Below are 17,188 nucleotides of genomic sequence, written 5' to 3'. Positions count from 1 at the left end.
CACAACTGCTCAAAGTGAGCTGCCTATGAAGGGAAAATCTGAAGCATTCATAGGAAAAAATAAAATATACCTGACAAAAATATTCTCAAAAGAGATGCTTAACCATCAAAGTAGAGGAGGTGCAACCAAAAATTCTAACAATTTTTTTACTTTTATTAGTTAAAAATTAGTGACGTTTCAGCCACCATTTAAGGACAAGTTTGGTATTTTACACTTAAAGCCCTGTTTTCAGATGTTTCAGATGTTTATGATGAAATAGAACGGTTTTGACTGAAATTTGGACATATGATGCTGGCCCGAGAATTTTCGGCTGTTTCTTGTATCACCTCCCACCTCTATAATGGCTCTATAGCTGCACAGGAACAATCCTTCCTAAAATGCATTAAACTTTAATTTACAAAGACGTGAAACTCATCGAGTGGTCAGGGGTGTTCACTGATATGCTCACACAAAAATCGCTGCAAAAGACGCATTCCAACAGGTTTTATCATAGTTTTTGTACAACTCCATTGATTTGTATTAGATGTGCTGTGAGGTACGGTATTACTCCGCGCCGGAAACCTTGTTTTTATTCTTGCAATTGGCAAAGGCGGATTATCGCCGTTATATTTCATCATAAACAATCTGAAAACAGGGCTTTAAGTGTAAACTACTGAACTTGTCCTTTAAGGCCTTCATCAGAAATCCCAGAATGCATTGCAACAGGCTTAATAAATGAAAGTTTAGCAGCTTAGCACAGCTTTAAAGTTTAATTGAATACCTTCACTGTGGTAGCCAGCAGACAACACCTCATCTGTCTTAGAGGATCGACTTCTTAAATCACTACGGGCCTCAAATTTCCGCGGCCTGCTGGCACTGCGTTTTCTGTCCAAGATCCCTCCTTTCCTGTCCAGGAGCCCGTCTTTTCGGAGGGTGTGGCGTTGAACTGGATCGTTGTCGGATGAAGGACCTTTACAAAAAAGTAAAAAGAAATTAATTAGGCTACGTTTACCTGGAAATGATCCAAAGAGAAAACGCAAAAGTGGCGTTGCATTATCACTTTTTATTCTGGGTTTATACAAGCATTTTGGGGGGGGAAATCTGCGCTTATATATGGTGAGGCAAAAGTGTGTGATATTTGATGTAGTATGCACTCCAGGCGGCTAGGTGGCAATGTGAAGCACTGACACACAACAACATCAAGTCCACGCACCTGCGTACAACCTTCTTCCTTGTTCTCCCAGGTCTCGTCCAAAGCCATCTGGTTTGCCTCAGACGAATTGGTGCATCAACAATTCGATAGAGGTAATTAATGCGCCTTCTCAGATCTGAAATACTAGCTGTGAATATTTCGTACAACTGCTGGAAAGAATAATCCCACGTTTGTTGTTATTTTCCGAAACTGGCGCATGCCTGTGACGTAAACGCGTATGCGACGAGAGCCACCGTGAGCAGACTTTGTGTTTTTACCCTTTAGAAGGAAATGCGACGATAGAGCGTTTTTAAGATTTCCACTCTGGAGGGTGATTTCACTTTTTTTGCATTTTTAAGCCCCAAAGACGCTGCCGCTGTGTAAACGAAAGGCACATCCGATAAAATATATTTACATTTTCACCCTCAAGCGTTCTCGTGTAAACAGGGCCTTAGTATCTCTCCATAAGCCACATTACCTATTCTAGGGCATAAACCTGTGTATATATTTTAGTGTGGCTGGTATACCTGTGGTTTCAAGGCTGCTGTGTGAGGCAGAGTCGTTGTCAGGGTTACAGATGACGGTTCCTTGGGAGTCAGAGGAGAAGTGTGAAGCCATAGACTCGTGATGAGAGTGAGAAGGTTTATAGCTGTAGCTGTCAGTGGAGGAATCTGTCCGCGTGTCACTGGAAATGGAAGGCTCACGGCCTGACAAAGCAAAAACATGCAATGCATATTACAGACGCCAAACACTGAAGAAACTGTATTGTAATACATTTACATTTCCTGGTCTATGCAAAATTGTGCTTGCCATGACATTGCTAGGTGGTTGCTTACTGGCCACAATGTCATCCACTCTTTTAATATACTTGATTAGCAACAACTGCTTTTTCAATGCACACACAAGATGTGTCATAAGTAAACTAGCTATTTGCTTGAATAAGTACCTGAATCCTCACTGTCGTAGTATGCTTTAGTGTAGTGGTGTAGATCTAGGCGTGAAGCCAGGTCCTGAGCCGACACCGGCGTCCCCCGGGGGTCAGCATAGAGCAGAAGTAGCGGCTGGTAATGGCCTTTTATACACCGGGAGACCACATCCTTCCACTTGGGGCCAATCTGTGAGAGAGAGAAACACAAATTGTATTACATTTTTCTATAATAAAGCTTAACTACATCTGACAGAATTCTTACTAAAAGTTACTACTACACAAAGTTAAATAAGGTAAAAATGTTCTAGATACTAGTTGGAGACCTTAAATAGCAAGCCGAGACTAAAACCCAAGTTCGACACTTTTCCGACCGATCTTACCCGAATTCCCAAATGGATGACTTCTCTACACACCGTCCATAAGCACACACAGGATGTCGAAACGGGCGGCAGTAACTGACAAGCATGCGCAAAACTTTAAATGTGAGCTTTAGTGCGTGTGTGTTTGTTAGCAGTGTGCTATCATGGCGTTTGTGCTATGTCTCTCTGTAAACCACGCCCTGTCGCTGTCCAGCTGGGGTTGTTAACAATAGTGGGATATCCTTGTTTTTAGTAGGCTTTTGTGAGAGCTCATGTGCAGGTCAGCATAGGCTTGCCAGACACACAGAACAAGCTGCTTTGTATGCAACTGTCCAGGATTTACAGTCCGAGTTTAGACCTACAGCATAATAGCAAAGAACAGCACACAGCCCAAAGAAACACACAACACAATTGTAATAAACAGATAACATCTATTACACATAGTTGATATACACACAGTTTACAATGCCCTTTAAACTGATATTGTGTATACATAAAAGTACTTATTGACTTTAACCTGTTTTGATTGCTGTGCCCTTCTTGTCTATATGCAATCACGTGACATCATACAAACCGCACGCCGATGACTATCAATGTGGTATGTGCTAATGGCATGTGTACATGTTTATATACCTGCACACACAAACACACACTCCTGAGTGGTGAGTCAACAAGCTGTCAAATGATGTAAAACAGCATCCAAGCACTAGTTAAGCAAACACACCCACCACATGCGGGGAGCCTGTGGGGAAGTGCTTATTAAATAGCTAACACATCAGTCTATCCCATTTAATGATTTAACACAAACACCCTGTGGACAGAACAAGCAAGGAATATTAGCACAGGGAATGTATAAATACAATCCCACATATGACCCCGGTGAATTGATAAGCTAAAAGCTTTGTCGCTGACGTCTGTTTACGTCTTTAAAATGTATTGGTAACAGAATGTACTGGATAGGACAGTTACCTCTTTTACATGAGCATCATCAAAGTAAATCCACTTGCGAATTTTGGTCTGAAAGAAGAAAGTGGAGTAGTGTTTGCCATAGTAACAGACCACACCAACCAGGTAGAGCTCCGCCTGTTTTGCCTTCTCCTCCGTCACTCGGTAAAACAGCTACAGTAAAATAAAAGTGGAGAAATCACATAAACGCATATTTAAAAAATAACAGCTAGCATTTCCTTACAAAATGGTGAGGTCGAGACCCATGTGAACTTATGACACCCATAAGTATCAATATGCAAGCAAGGCTGACCTCAGTGACATACTGTTCCTGCTAAGCATGCGAGTCATATTTCTAGACTCAACAAGGTTGACTCCCTGCTAATGACCCTAAACCGTATCAAAACATGGACTGTTTAGTGATGTCAGTCACAGAATTGCAGTAACTAACAGTTAAGTGCTCCTGTTCATGCAGATCTGTCCCTCAAACTGTCTGTTCATCTTTGCCAAGGTGTCCCACTCAATAAGTTTAGGCCCTTATCGACAAAACAGGGCACCTTACAAACAAAAGGCTTCATCTATCCACCCATTTATTTATATTAATAGCACCGAGTCTGCCTTACATCTCCGAGTCGCAGAACGGTGCCCAAGCTATGGATGACGTCTTCAGCCAGGTCAGAGTGATCAGAGTCCCACACCAGGCCAATGGTGATGATTTCAGGGGAATTCATCAGTACACGTCGAATACGGAGCTTCTCTCCACAGTTACCCTGTAGATGAGAAAAGGTTTTTCCTCATACTGGTACTTAATGGAAAAACATTTACAAAAATAAATTTGCATTCTTCATGCTATACCTCTAACATATATCCATTATCAAGTATGAAAAGTTAAATGCATATGCAGACTGACACTACATGTATGTGTTTGTTTAATTATGAACAACACAATCTGAAAAGTGGCATCAGAACTCTTAAAAGTCAAGAAGACAAAGTTTAAGTGCCCGGTCTCCAGCAAATAAAGTCCTGTCAAAAGCATGTCATTCATAAAAAAACTAATGTGGGGTTAGTTGTAACACGGACTGTTTAGATTGTTGCACAAGGTTGAGCATTTTGGTTTACCGATATTTTTTTCACGCTGCCAAAAGACAATTTCCCGCAAATTATTGTAAATGTATAATGTTTTTCCAGAGAGTTATTGATGAACGAGTGTTTTGGTGGCATGTAAGTAAATTGTTTTATCATATGTTTTTTTCGGTTTCTAAGTTGGGTGTGTAAGAAAGATATCAAATCCAATGCTATGTCATATTAATCAGGTTCTTGTTTACTAAAACATAGCATTGTTTTTAAATATGTCTGCAGCTCTTTTTTGGTGGGCTTGAAAATATTTTGACCCAGCGGGGTTAATTGTAACGCTGTGTTACAACTAACCCCTCAGCACTTACAATATGCAAACCACTAACGTTAGCATAATTCTTGCCGTTGTTTTAAATAGGCTACACACAAATGAATGATTGCTGGCTGCCCTGCCAACAAAATAAATGTGCCTGTCTTATCAAAAATTGCGTGTCAAATTTATTTTTATTCATATCTTTAATATTGATTGGATAAAGTCACGTCAAAGATTGAAATCATAATGAAATGAATGGCTAAAATCAGACTTTGATTATCTCAAAATTTGATTTTGAAACTGTAGTATGGTTATTACAGACTGGGTCACATATAAAAATATGTTTTGTCATAATTGCGCTTCTTTTTCTCACATATTTAGACATTTGTATCCATTTTTAATTGAACTATTGTTAGAAAAGTGCTGGATGAATGAATACAGTTTGGATACCCGTCTATTATAGACAGATATATAAACAATATCCACTTCAAGTATATAGACAAAATAGTATTGAAATATTTGCCTGCTAACTTAATTTTTAGCAAGTGTTACAACCAACCCCCTGCCTGTTACAATTAAACCCAGCTATGGGGTAAGTTGTAACGTTTGCACTTCTGTCACGTTTGGTGTAATTGTCCAAGAATGGTACTAGAAACAAACATCAAATGTTCATTTGTAGCAGAGATGTGTGCTGCTTGTGTAAAAATATAATTAATCAAACTCAAATATTTTTTGAATGATTGACCCAAAACCAAAAAGCGTTAGGTGTGCTCCGCTCTCCCCTACCACCTAACTTTGTATAAGTTGTTGTCTGTTATCCAAGGCAATGCCCTAATTTGACATGAAAACAAATGTGTGCTTTTGTGCAAAATGTCTGTTGTCCTCAGGGCCATGAGATAAATTTACATTCCACTGATTGCATCCTGTTTTGACCCAGTGATTACTCAATGGCCACATCCCCATTCAAACCCAGACAAACACCACAGCTACATCAATACACGCATGCACTCACACACACACACAGTCAACAGGCTTTATTATGCCTAATTAGCACATGATTGGATGAAGGAAAGTGTGTGGCAATGCTAACCGGGCAGTTGCGCAGGTCTCCCACGGTGCTGGCGTTTCTCAGCAGTTCTCCGAACATGTCAGGGGTGGGTTTCTCCCGGCATTCCAGCATCCGGACTGCCTGGTTACTGAAGCGTGATGAACACACACATAAAGTCAACATAAGGTTAACCATCAACTCTCAGAGACTTTGTTTATAACTGAAATTGAGGGTGTTTGTTTATCGGTTCTGATTTAAAAACGCAAATTTGCTATAATAACGTGATGTGATAGAGCTGTTCGTTTGTAGTCGGTGTATTTATCTTGTTTCTGAGGTCGTCTTGATCTCATTTTTGCAACAGAGAGCATTGTACCTCAAAGACACAACAACACCGCTCAGGGCAACATCACATCACAGCCAGCTCTCAGCCATGCCAATGTCACAATGTCACCTAGATGTACTCTCATGTGTATGTGTGCCTTACACTGCCTCAAAGAAACAGCACATATTTAACATAATAACTTTTATGGACCGTCATTCAAATTTCAAGTTTTTACTATTTGAGCTTTTTATTGAACAATGGAATCTCATCACATTCATATTTTATAAATGATTTTTCTTCCACTTTGAATCGTGCTTACGAATACCCCATGGTAAAATCACAGTAGCTCGCAGCCTCTCATTGCTTACTGCTTTACTATACATATGCACTCTTCTTTAATTTGAGTGCAGATGTTGAATCCATAAAAACAGCTATTTTAATATTTGCCATGGGACAATGGCAGCCCTCATGTGCAGTGACATATGGAGTCAACGGCCTTGACAGAAATAAAACGATACTGCAATGTCAGCTATTATCATAAAATGCCTACGTAATCACTAAGCCACATGCAGGAATATTCATGAAGCTCTTTCATTGCTGTTGTTCCTACTAGTGTTTGTTCACAGCCCCGTGCATTCAGCCTAAGATAAAGCAATTGAGAGGGCGTCTGCAACTGCGCAGGTCTAAAAGCAGATGTTGACGAAGTTTGACTGCAGGGATTCTGGGTGAGCTGCTCTGCTCTGAAACTGACAGCTCATCAACCAGAGCAGTGGCACTGGTGTCCAGGAGACTCACGGTAACATTTGTGCTGGCTGTTGCCATGTGCTATTGGCCATTGAGGGAATCATGTGTTTTCATGGATTTTACTGTGTTTGATGTGGCAGTGAACTCATTTGCTCAGCTGGAGAAGAGCGCACGGCACAGTGTTTCCCGTTCTGCGCACAGCATGATCCCTTTCAGTGTCAGTTTTCAAAATGACTTTATGGTTTTGTGTGTCTGCAACACTCACTTGTGTGTAGTTGTGTGTGAATGCATGTGTTGTAGAGATGTGCTCACCACAGAGAGGTGGTAGAGATGTAGTGGACCATCTGAATGAAGGGCAAGGGGTCTGAAGAGGCTCCACAGTTGCTGCACACACACTTAAATGAGAAAGAAAATTATACCTTTTAAATGAATGTGTCATTATTAATGGACTACATAAACACTAGAAACTAGACATTATGATATTCATATTTACTTTCGAAAACATGCCTCGAGGCATCTGTGCATAATATCACAAAGGAAAACATGAAGGCTGAGCAGGCTATTAAAGGTCACGTTCTTCCTGATCCCATTTTTTAAAGTTTAGTTAGTGTGTAATGTTGCTGTTACAGCATAAATAACACCTGCAAAATGATTAAGCTTGAAGGAGTGGTCCATTTTCTTTGGAAGAATCCAGATAATTTGCTCACCACCATGTCATCCAAAATGTTGGTGTCTTCCTTTGTTCAGTCAAAAAGAAATTATGTTTTTTGAGGAAAACATTCCAGGATTCCTCTCATCCCAATGGACTACAATGGACCCCAACACGTAACAGTAAAATTGCAGTTTCAACAGAGCTCCAAAGGACTCTAAACGATCCCAAAAGAGGCATAAGGGTCTTATCTAGCGAAACGACTGTCATTTTTGACAAGAGAAACAAAAAAATGCACCTTTAAACCACAACTTATCGTCTATCTCCAGTCCTGTGACGCGCCAGCGCGACCTCACGTAATAAGTCATCACGTCAAGAGGTCACGGATGATGTAGTGAAACTACGCCCTAGTGTTTACAAGTGCGAAGAAAGAGGACCGTTCCGACATTGTTGTATGTTGAATGATAATAATTAACGTCTTTGTGTCAGTTTATTGTTTAAAATGGTCCGCAAATGAGCGTTTCATATATGAAACACGTGACGTGACCTTTCCACAGCATTACGCAATTACATGAGGTCGCAATTACCCTTATGCCTCATTTGGGATCGTTTAGAGTCCTTTGTAACTCCGTTGAAACTGCAATTTTAAACTGCATTAAAACTGTTACATGTTGGGGTCCATTAAAGTCCATTAAAATTAGAAAAATCCTGGGATGTTTTCCTCAAAAAAAAAAAAAAACATAATTTCTGTGAACAAAAAAAGACATCATCATTTTGGATGCGGGTGTGCCTCATAAGCCTTGAAAAGTGAAGCCCCTGTCTCTTTGATCGCCCCCCGGTGGCTGTCTGCAGTACAAGTCATAAACCCCACCCTCTCGATTGAAACGAATGGGACTCTGCTCTAAATAAAAAAATTATTTACACTTCCAATAAAAGTTTCCGAAAGGTGGTTTTGGTCTTTTCAAGTAGTTGTTATCACGCTGATATATATTCAAGTGTTCATTATTGTGGTAAGTTTCATTTTAGCTAGTAATTTAATGCTATAGAAACGAGGCGTCGTTTGGGCTCCGCCTCTGGCTCCACGGACGATTCCTTCTGCGCATGCCTTGGCTACAAACTGACGTTTTTACGTAACATGGCGGCGACCGTGGTCGGACATTTTTGGCTTCAATTCATTACAATAGTGGGAGGCGACGTCGCGTCATCCATCTTTTTTTACAGTCTATGTTTGGATGACATGGTGGTGAATAAATATCTGTTTTTTTTTTAAGAAAATTGACTAATCCTTTAAAGTTCACTGCCAGGCGATATATTTTCTTTAACAGAATTCCCCTTTCAAATCCTACAGCAAACGGCCGGTTTGGACTACAGCACTCTACTTCCTGCTTTAATGACGTCAATAAAAGAGTTTTTGACTAAACTCCGCCCACAAGAATACGTCAGTCGCCAGCTCAAACGGCTCTGCAAAGCTAAGCTGCTGTTGAATCACAACACATTAAACAAGCCACACAATCAGAACTCGTTACATATTTCTGAAGGAGGGACTTCATAGAACAAGGAAGACATCAGCCCGTTTTAGGACAGTGAAAACCGCTCTATAGTAAATTGTGTGAAAAATACCACATGTTTTTTGAACACGTTATTTCGCGCACTTTAAACACAATCAAAGCTTTTAAAACACAGAAAGAACGTGACCTTTAATATCATAGCTCTACTTTTATTATCCAATCAATTCCTGTGTAATACCCACCCAATATTTGCTTTTGCACTCTAAATATGTTACAATACAAAAGATAAATGCACTGCGAGTACATTTTCTATGTTATCTTCAAAAGTTAAAGATGGCTTCACCTGCTCAAAGAGTGTCATGGCAAACTTCTGATGTGGTATGCAGTGTTTGGCTGTACAGATGTCCTCTTTGGTCTCGTCAGAGATGTGAAAGTGGATCCTCATGAGAATGTTCTCCTGTTAGGGACGAGCAGAACACACCAGGTTATTGCTCAATTATTAACACTAATCCCAGTGAACCTACTGAAGAAATGAACAGGAGATAACAGAGTGTGCCTGTCATATTGGTCTCATGTTAATTGATTCTTGCTGTCCTGTGGGTGTGTACTGCGTCTGTGAATAACAGCGTGCTCAGCTCTTTTGGCAGAGGATAATAGCAGGTCCACGAGACTTTGGGTCCGGGGCGGCTTGCTTCCGCAGGGAGATGTTGAAAGCTCACCAAGCATCTGCTATTTACCAGTGTCGCCAGTCTTGCATAATGGCCAGACACCAATTGTGGTTAAGTAAAAAAAGTTCGGTTTGTGTATGCACTGGTCAGCATATTACAAATGTTGCTATCCCAGCAGTGCAAGAAGCAGAAATAGGGAACAGGAACACCATTCTACATCTCACCTTTGAGTTTAGTTACTTCACATAGTGGCAGGGGATGAATATAAAAAAACAAACTTTACAGAGTGCACACTGCCATCATGCCAATTAAAGCCATATGTCTTAAAATATAAATATGGAAAATTAAACTAGTCGAATTCTCGGTTGGTTGACTAGTCCAGCGTTTCCCAATCCCAATCCTGGTCCTCGAGTACCCCCTTCCAGATAGTTTTAGATGTCTCCTCATTTAAAACACCTGATTCAACTAATCATTCTCCTTCCATAATGGATAACATGTCTCCCTAACAAGCTGTTGAGTAAAATCAGGTGTGTTAGATAAGGAGACATCGATAACTTTCTGGAAGGGGTACTCGAGGACCAGGATTGGGAAACACTGGAGTAGTCCATGGCCATTCCCTACAATCTAACATCCTGCCAAAACAAACATAGAAAGAGATAAAAACTGACAGGAAGACAGACAGGGAAGGAATGAAACAAACAAGGAGAAGGAAAGACAAATTTTGCCATATAGAGGTACAGAGTAAATAAGACATCACACATATTTCTTCTGTCTGCTTGCCCTGATTGACCCAAGGCAACAAAACATGTCAGACAGCATAAGCTAACAATGCACAGGAATATTTTAAGCCACATGCATCTCAGAAAGCACAAGTTTCTTGAAGAAAAGTTTCATTTGGCATGTGAAGGCATACAGATACCATAAAGATGATGGAAATAGAAAGAGCTGGAGAAGAGTGGGAGGCACACCAATAATATATAGAAAGAGAAGTGCGAAGAACCCTTACAAAACACTCTGCCGCATCATCCATAATGCCGAGCTGGAATCGCTGCTCATCCTGGAAGGTTTTGGCAAGAGCGCAGCGAAGAGCATCGGAGGGCAAAACCTTTTCGCTGCTGTACTGGAACTGTGCAAAGATGCTCTGAAGACACAAACACAATAACTTACTCATCAACACCTCATTATACAAGACTTTCAAAAATAAACTGTGCTTAAAAGGTCTGACTATAATGAATCTAATTAAAAAAATGGAAACAAACAGAAATGAGTTTCACACACACGGCTATAAAAATGACAGAAATGCTACAGAAGAGTGCTTTACTTTGTACAATGAAGGCTTTTTCCAAAACAAGCTTTTAGGGTTCCCACACCTTAGTTCATTTCAAATTCAAGGACCTTTCAAGGACTTTCCAGGTCCAATACCCTCAAATTCAAGGACTAAATGTGGGGACACATTTCAAGTGAGAGTAAGGTTACATCGTGTTACCTTTTACATTGTTACAGTTTCCTTTCGAGGGAACTAGCGCTGCGTCACTGCGGTGACACTTTGGGGATGCCTTCAGGGGTAAATGTGTCTGAATGTGGATATCAAATTCAACCAATGGTGAGGCTTAATGACAAAGACAGGGTGACGCGGGAGCTAGGAAGCATATCGCTATCTGAAATATTGCTAAAGGTGGCGTTACAGGGACGCAGGAAGTATGGCAAAGGAGATGCAGCATCTCGTTCCCATCTCAGGGAACAACAGTTACATACGTAACCTGAAACGTTTTCAAGTGTCAAACACAACTATGCAAACAAGCATTTTGGTATGAATCAACCTTCGCATGCAGAAGATATAAGCATTTAAAGCGAACAGTTTAGCACGTGTGCTTAAAAAGTCTAGAATTTTTATAATATTATCCTACACTACACAGGGAAATAATATGGATTTTTTTCAGAAAATGTCTTGCATAAAGTAGATTCAAGCACTTTCTATGACCTGTATCTATGTATGTATATTTTCAAAAACTTCCCAGGGCCTTCAAGGAACTTTCAAGGATTTCATGGACCTGTAGAAACCCTGTGCAAGACTGAAGAAACTATCCAAGTACACAAAGCCATTACAGGATTTACTACTTATGCCACTGACTTTTGAAACATAATGGAGCAAAACTTAAACAGACATACTGAATAAAAACAGGGCAAGACTCATGCGTGAGAGAAGGCGGGCAAAAGGAAATACTGTCCCAGTGTTAGCCAGTCCCCTACTGCGCTGGCACGGGCCTTAGTAGAGAGCTTTTTGATTTTTCAGATTTACTTTTGATGGAAAGCGCCAGTGGCATTTAGATGGAATTTAACATGGAATGAGTGGACAGCTTTCTTTAAGGAAAGAACAAAAAAGGGGAATGAAAAAATATGAGCTTTTTTACATTGTTCTGTATAAGTTATAATACAAAGGGTATCTGAGCAACACCATCATGCGGATTTATTTAAACAGTTTATCAGAAATCTGCTTCTGTATCTTTTCTGATACACATTAGCCTTCACATGGAAATGCAAAGTATCTAACCACAACAGCTGTAAAGGACATAAAACTCTTTGTGACATTATCCGTCATGAATAAAAGAAAAAGTCACGCTGCTTTACCTTCAGAGCACAGAAGATGCACGAGTCCTCCATGCACTTGTGTGTTGTGAGTTGCCGGAAACTTCTGCGGAAGATATCCAGATGCCAGAGAACCTGTTAAAACAAGGTGCAACATTACACTAAAGCAAAACCATCTTGGATGGTGTCTGCACACAGTCATGATATAACAACTCTGTTGCTGAAGAAAGGTTGAATGAAGTATGAGACACTCTTCAACAGATCGTCTAAAACGCTCTAGTCATCAAAAATGCATCAAGCTCAAAAATCTCTCGTTGCTCTGTACTGCCTGCAGTTGACTTTTCACCCTCTTAAGTGTTCGTGTATCAAGAGGGGAAGACTTCACAAAAACTGAAGACTGAGTTCATGCAAGTCGCACCTGACAGACTCTTTCTCCAAAGCACGCAAGACATACACCTAAATCCCACTTTCTTGACCCGTCGCATGAAAGAAGCATTTATGCTTTACCCATCAAGATGTCAAAAGTGATAAGCCTGTCTGCTTTATCCAAAAATATGAAGAAAGAGCAGGATAACAAGGAAAAACTGAGTATGTGCACTCAGACACTGAACAGTTTTCGTTTTGAAGAACGTGCGCATCTCTAGGAGATGTGTGATGCTTAATGTCAGCGAAACAAATGAAAACTTGCTAGCATTCAACTGGGCAGCTCGCAATGCATGCACACACACACACACACACGTCCCATCTGGCCATGCCCATTAGGCTATGGGGGCTGACCTGACCCCACCTGTCTGCCATGACTTTGTCCGTTATAGCCCCGCTGCTCATCCTCCACATCTACACGCTTGCATGCTAAATTATTAAGAGAGCTGTCAGTCTCACTTATCATAACCCATCTGAATCTGCTGTCTGACTATACCCTCAGAGATGTCTTAATCAGTTACAAATGGCAATAAACTGTCAATGAACTTCTACAGCTAACTGGTTTGTAAATGGTAATGCTTTAGTTTGTTTCAATCTGTCTTGTGCAGTTTTACTGCAGATGGGGTATTGCCTATGTCTCTGAATAATAAAACGTAATAGTACTCAACAGCATTGATCTCTCAGCACATCTGAATGTTTATTCGACCCTAAATAACATTTCACAGCATTAGCGTGTCAAGCAGTACTATAAGTGAAATGAATAAACAAATGCAATGCTGGTTTGGTTAAACACAACACAAAACCTGTGAAATGTTTCATGCATAAACATGTAATAATCCCAACAGAGGACTTTATGTCATTATGCAAGTACCAATATCTTGCTTTAAACTACTATCAAATCAATTTCCATTATCAAATGTCAAATGTAAAAATTGTTTATATATATGCTTAAGAGAAATTGGCTAGATCATATAAGTCTATAAAAAGAAATCTATCAAATAACATCTAGTCATTTTTAGGAGTTTCCAACAATCAAAACATGTCTGGTCTCTGGGTGTATGTACGGCAGCTTGGCAGAAGCACAGGAACATTGTGAGCCAGTGGCCATGCAGTAGTGTACCCTTGGCTCAACATTCAGGCACACAGTCTTTTATTGATTTGACATTACTGATTTGACACCTAATACGTTCTGGGAATTCCTGTCAGGCACTTTTCCCCTGAGAATGTCTACAAAGTAAACCTTTCGTTGCTGAGATCTGAAACTGTCTGCTACATTTCTAAAGCTGAATGGGATGTGAGCGCCAGTATAGAGGGTGCAGCCCGAGGACCTTAACAGAGGTACAGGTGTTTATACCTGGGCCACATCTGCTCATTAAAGCAATGTTCAGACTCGTCATCATCACTGACCGGATGTCCAACTGTTGATCTGTAAGGGTACAGTCACAAAGCCATGACTGAAGCCATTTAAAATGAATATAAAAATAAATCACAGCATGATCAGGAGGCCTTTAGACGAGGTCTTTTTAGATCTAATGAAGCTGGAACTGATAAACTGTGCCACTGTGAAGTGGCTCTGGAGCTCACAGTAAACACTGCTTGAAAGATTAATACAATAAAAGCGAGCAAAGCTGCACGAGTCCTCAAACTGGACAAATCAGAGACAGCCTCGTGGAAAGAGGGACACCACGACCCATTACTAACCATATTACACGCTTCAGATCCAGAGGACGGAAAGCAGACAGGAGGCAGGGATGATGAAACGGAGAGATAGACTGAATAAATGACAATTACTGTAACTGACTGAAACGGAGATGAAAGAGAAGGGTTACTTCCTTTAAACGCTTTAACAATGTGTGCGGTCATGTGTGGTTTTCCCTTCACTGAATATGATCATTTCACACCATGTGCGGTAATCAGCATAAAGCAGCATTTGTATTTCATGTTAAAAACATATCAGGACTTAACAATGCAGATTTTTGCCATCACAAATTCAAGGCCAGTTTAGGTTTGTACTTTCCCTGTTTAGCTAATGTTACATTTGTGAAACATTACAATCTGAATTCTTAATGATAAATGTATCACAAAAGGCAAATGCTAAAGTTTGCACAAGATGAAAATATAAATTTAATTTGTGCACAATACAAGTAACAATTCCAAAAACTGGCCAAGAGACATAATTCAGTCTGTTCACTTTCTCTTAACTTATTTAAATTGCACCCTTAGTGTTTCAATCAGGATTTTATTGATTGCATAATTTGCATTTAAGTTTTTATTTAATGTCTGAGAACTGCATTGATTTGAGACATTTCTGGAAAACCAGCTTATTCCATTACAAGGCATATAATGCAAAATGAAAGGATCATATGAACCATTCTAGGCAAAAAGCATATGGCACACCTTCAGTGTTACAGAGCCTTCTATTAACAGATAGAGGTGTGATCTCCTGTTTAAGTGATATCAGATAGCAGATACAGTTTATGCATGCTACAGGTTTCTAATTCACTGCTTCTGCATAAATTCTAATATCCTGCATTAATTATATGTATATAAGGACAAATAACTGGATAGTGTAAAGATTAAAAATCCATCATCGCCACAAACCTTTTTTTATTCACCAGCAAAGATAAATTAGATCTGACAGGTTTCAGATGGCTGATAGGGGTCACATGCTCATACCCTTTCTGAATGGATCTTCCTTACAAGGATTTAATAAAATCATGAATTTACACCTCTGGAAAGCCATGGGTACATATACTTCTAAGCACAGCTTATTTGGCTAATTTAAAGGATGTATATACAACACATCTATACAAAAAATGTATTATTCAAAGCCTACTTCAGACATATTTTAAGTAGGGGTATAACGATACTCTGAACTGAGTCAAAAACACATGATAAATCATCATCGGTATGTTCCAAGATGCTCTCATAGCGTACCGCATGCCCCCATCCCCTGCTGCCCCTAGCACGCAGCGCAGATGCATCGAGTTGCGTATGCTCAGTGACAGCGACCGTGCATTCATATGGTGCCTTACCATTGCATAGTAGCTCACAGTTTGGTTCAGGTCGGGTCAGCTCACCTCACTTTGACTTGGTTAGCTTTTCCATCGAGTTTAGTAACACTTCGGAGTGGGAGGGATTATAGGCATGTCTTTATATTTGAGCTGCTTACTGCTGTGACAGCATACAAGGGAGAGCGTAGTTGTACATTCCCATACATTCATTTATTTCTCAGTCTATAAAATTGACCACCACAAACAGATGTTTGCAAAAAATGTTTATAGTATTCAAACCTGTGGACGTTTTTCATTGCTAAAAGGGATTTGGGGAACTTACAGCAAAGCACAGATGATACCAGGTTTACTCGAGGCCTTTTAAATTAAGCTAATCTTTTACATTATAGCAATGAGGCTGGTAGTGACTATTCTGTCAGAACAATCAGTGATCTACAGTGTTTTTGCGTCACGTTTCGGTATCAGGTTGGGTCGCATGGAACCCCGACCGAGGTGGTACTAAAAAAAAGTATTGGGTACTACGACGTACTGCACCCCGTGGAACATCTCCCAAAGGTAAGCTGACCCAAACCATGGGGTACTATGCAATGGAAAAGCGCCAATAGTGACCAAAATACAGATAGATGGACACTAAAAAGAAAGAGTGTTACATTAAAAGTGTTTAAGTGATGTCACCATGAGAGAAATTCATTATATTTTAGTTTACTCAGGCTGACAGTTTCTGTTTAAAGTTACGAAGCTAAATTTGTGTTATTTCTATTAAGTTAAAAGTGAATCTAATGTTCTTGATTGCTGGTGCCATGCCATGCACCCTGTCCGCATAAAAGAAAACCGAACCGTGGCTCCAAAACCATCATATAAACCAAACCGTGGCACTCTCACTTGTAAGGTATTTTGTAATGATTTTCAAATCTTGAATTTGGTACTAATATAATTATAACCAATTCTGGGTTACATAAGCAAGAGACTTCTTTTTAATAAACAACACTGTGCCAAAACTGGTGTCAAATGAGTTTAACTCGTATTGAGACCAGAATATTTAATTAAGATTGGACATTACTTCTTTATCTAAACCAACTGAAGTCATTTTGACAGAAGTCTTAAAAGCCTGAGAGAGACACAATCAAAAAGACATGCATCTGAAACATATTAAAAAAAGCTTGTTTATCAACCACAATTTGATTCCCAGAAAAACAAATTACTGTTTTCGCCTCTAGGTTTCGAGTTCATTATCTTGCCATATTGTTAGCTTCATAGAAACAGACAATCCAACCCGGGCACTCCCTCAAACACCCAACCCCTCCAACCAGTCATAACTGACACTAATTTATAGCTTCGAACGTATCATCAGACAGCTAAGCCCCTTTATTTCCATATAGCTCATTATACAGTAATCCAAAAATAGAGGTTAAGTAATGGCAGGTTACTGTGCAGGG

At 39.9% G+C, this 17,188-nt stretch overlaps 1 protein-coding gene across 8 annotated transcripts in view; it reads right to left on the bottom strand.

The window, feature by feature from the left end:
• The window catches only part of usp54a (ubiquitin specific peptidase 54a), a 53,277-nt gene that overhangs the window by 15,773 nt on the left and 20,316 nt on the right, over positions 1-17,188 (bottom strand). For all 8 annotated transcript variants that reach the window (XM_055169737.2, XM_055169742.2, XM_055169743.2 and 5 more), the window contains 10 exons: positions 12,358-12,450; positions 10,736-10,870; positions 9,405-9,518; positions 7,217-7,299; positions 5,881-5,986; positions 4,027-4,173; positions 3,428-3,577; positions 2,118-2,286; positions 1,699-1,878; positions 761-949 (listed from right to left, as the gene is read on the bottom strand). In XM_055169737.2, coding sequence (XP_055025712.2) covers positions 761-949; positions 1,699-1,878; positions 2,118-2,286; positions 3,428-3,577; positions 4,027-4,173; positions 5,881-5,986; positions 7,217-7,299; positions 9,405-9,518; positions 10,736-10,870; positions 12,358-12,450 — 1,366 coding nt within the window. The remainder of the gene's footprint in view (positions 1-760; positions 950-1,698; positions 1,879-2,117; positions 2,287-3,427; positions 3,578-4,026; positions 4,174-5,880; positions 5,987-7,216; positions 7,300-9,404; positions 9,519-10,735; positions 10,871-12,357; positions 12,451-17,188) is intronic.

The sequence above is a fragment of the Misgurnus anguillicaudatus genome, chromosome 11 (assembly GCF_027580225.2).
Source record: "Misgurnus anguillicaudatus chromosome 11, ASM2758022v2, whole genome shotgun sequence".
NCBI classification, from domain to species: Eukaryota; Metazoa; Chordata; class Actinopteri; order Cypriniformes; family Cobitidae; genus Misgurnus; species Misgurnus anguillicaudatus.
This window is presented reverse-complemented; position numbering and strand designations above follow the sequence as displayed.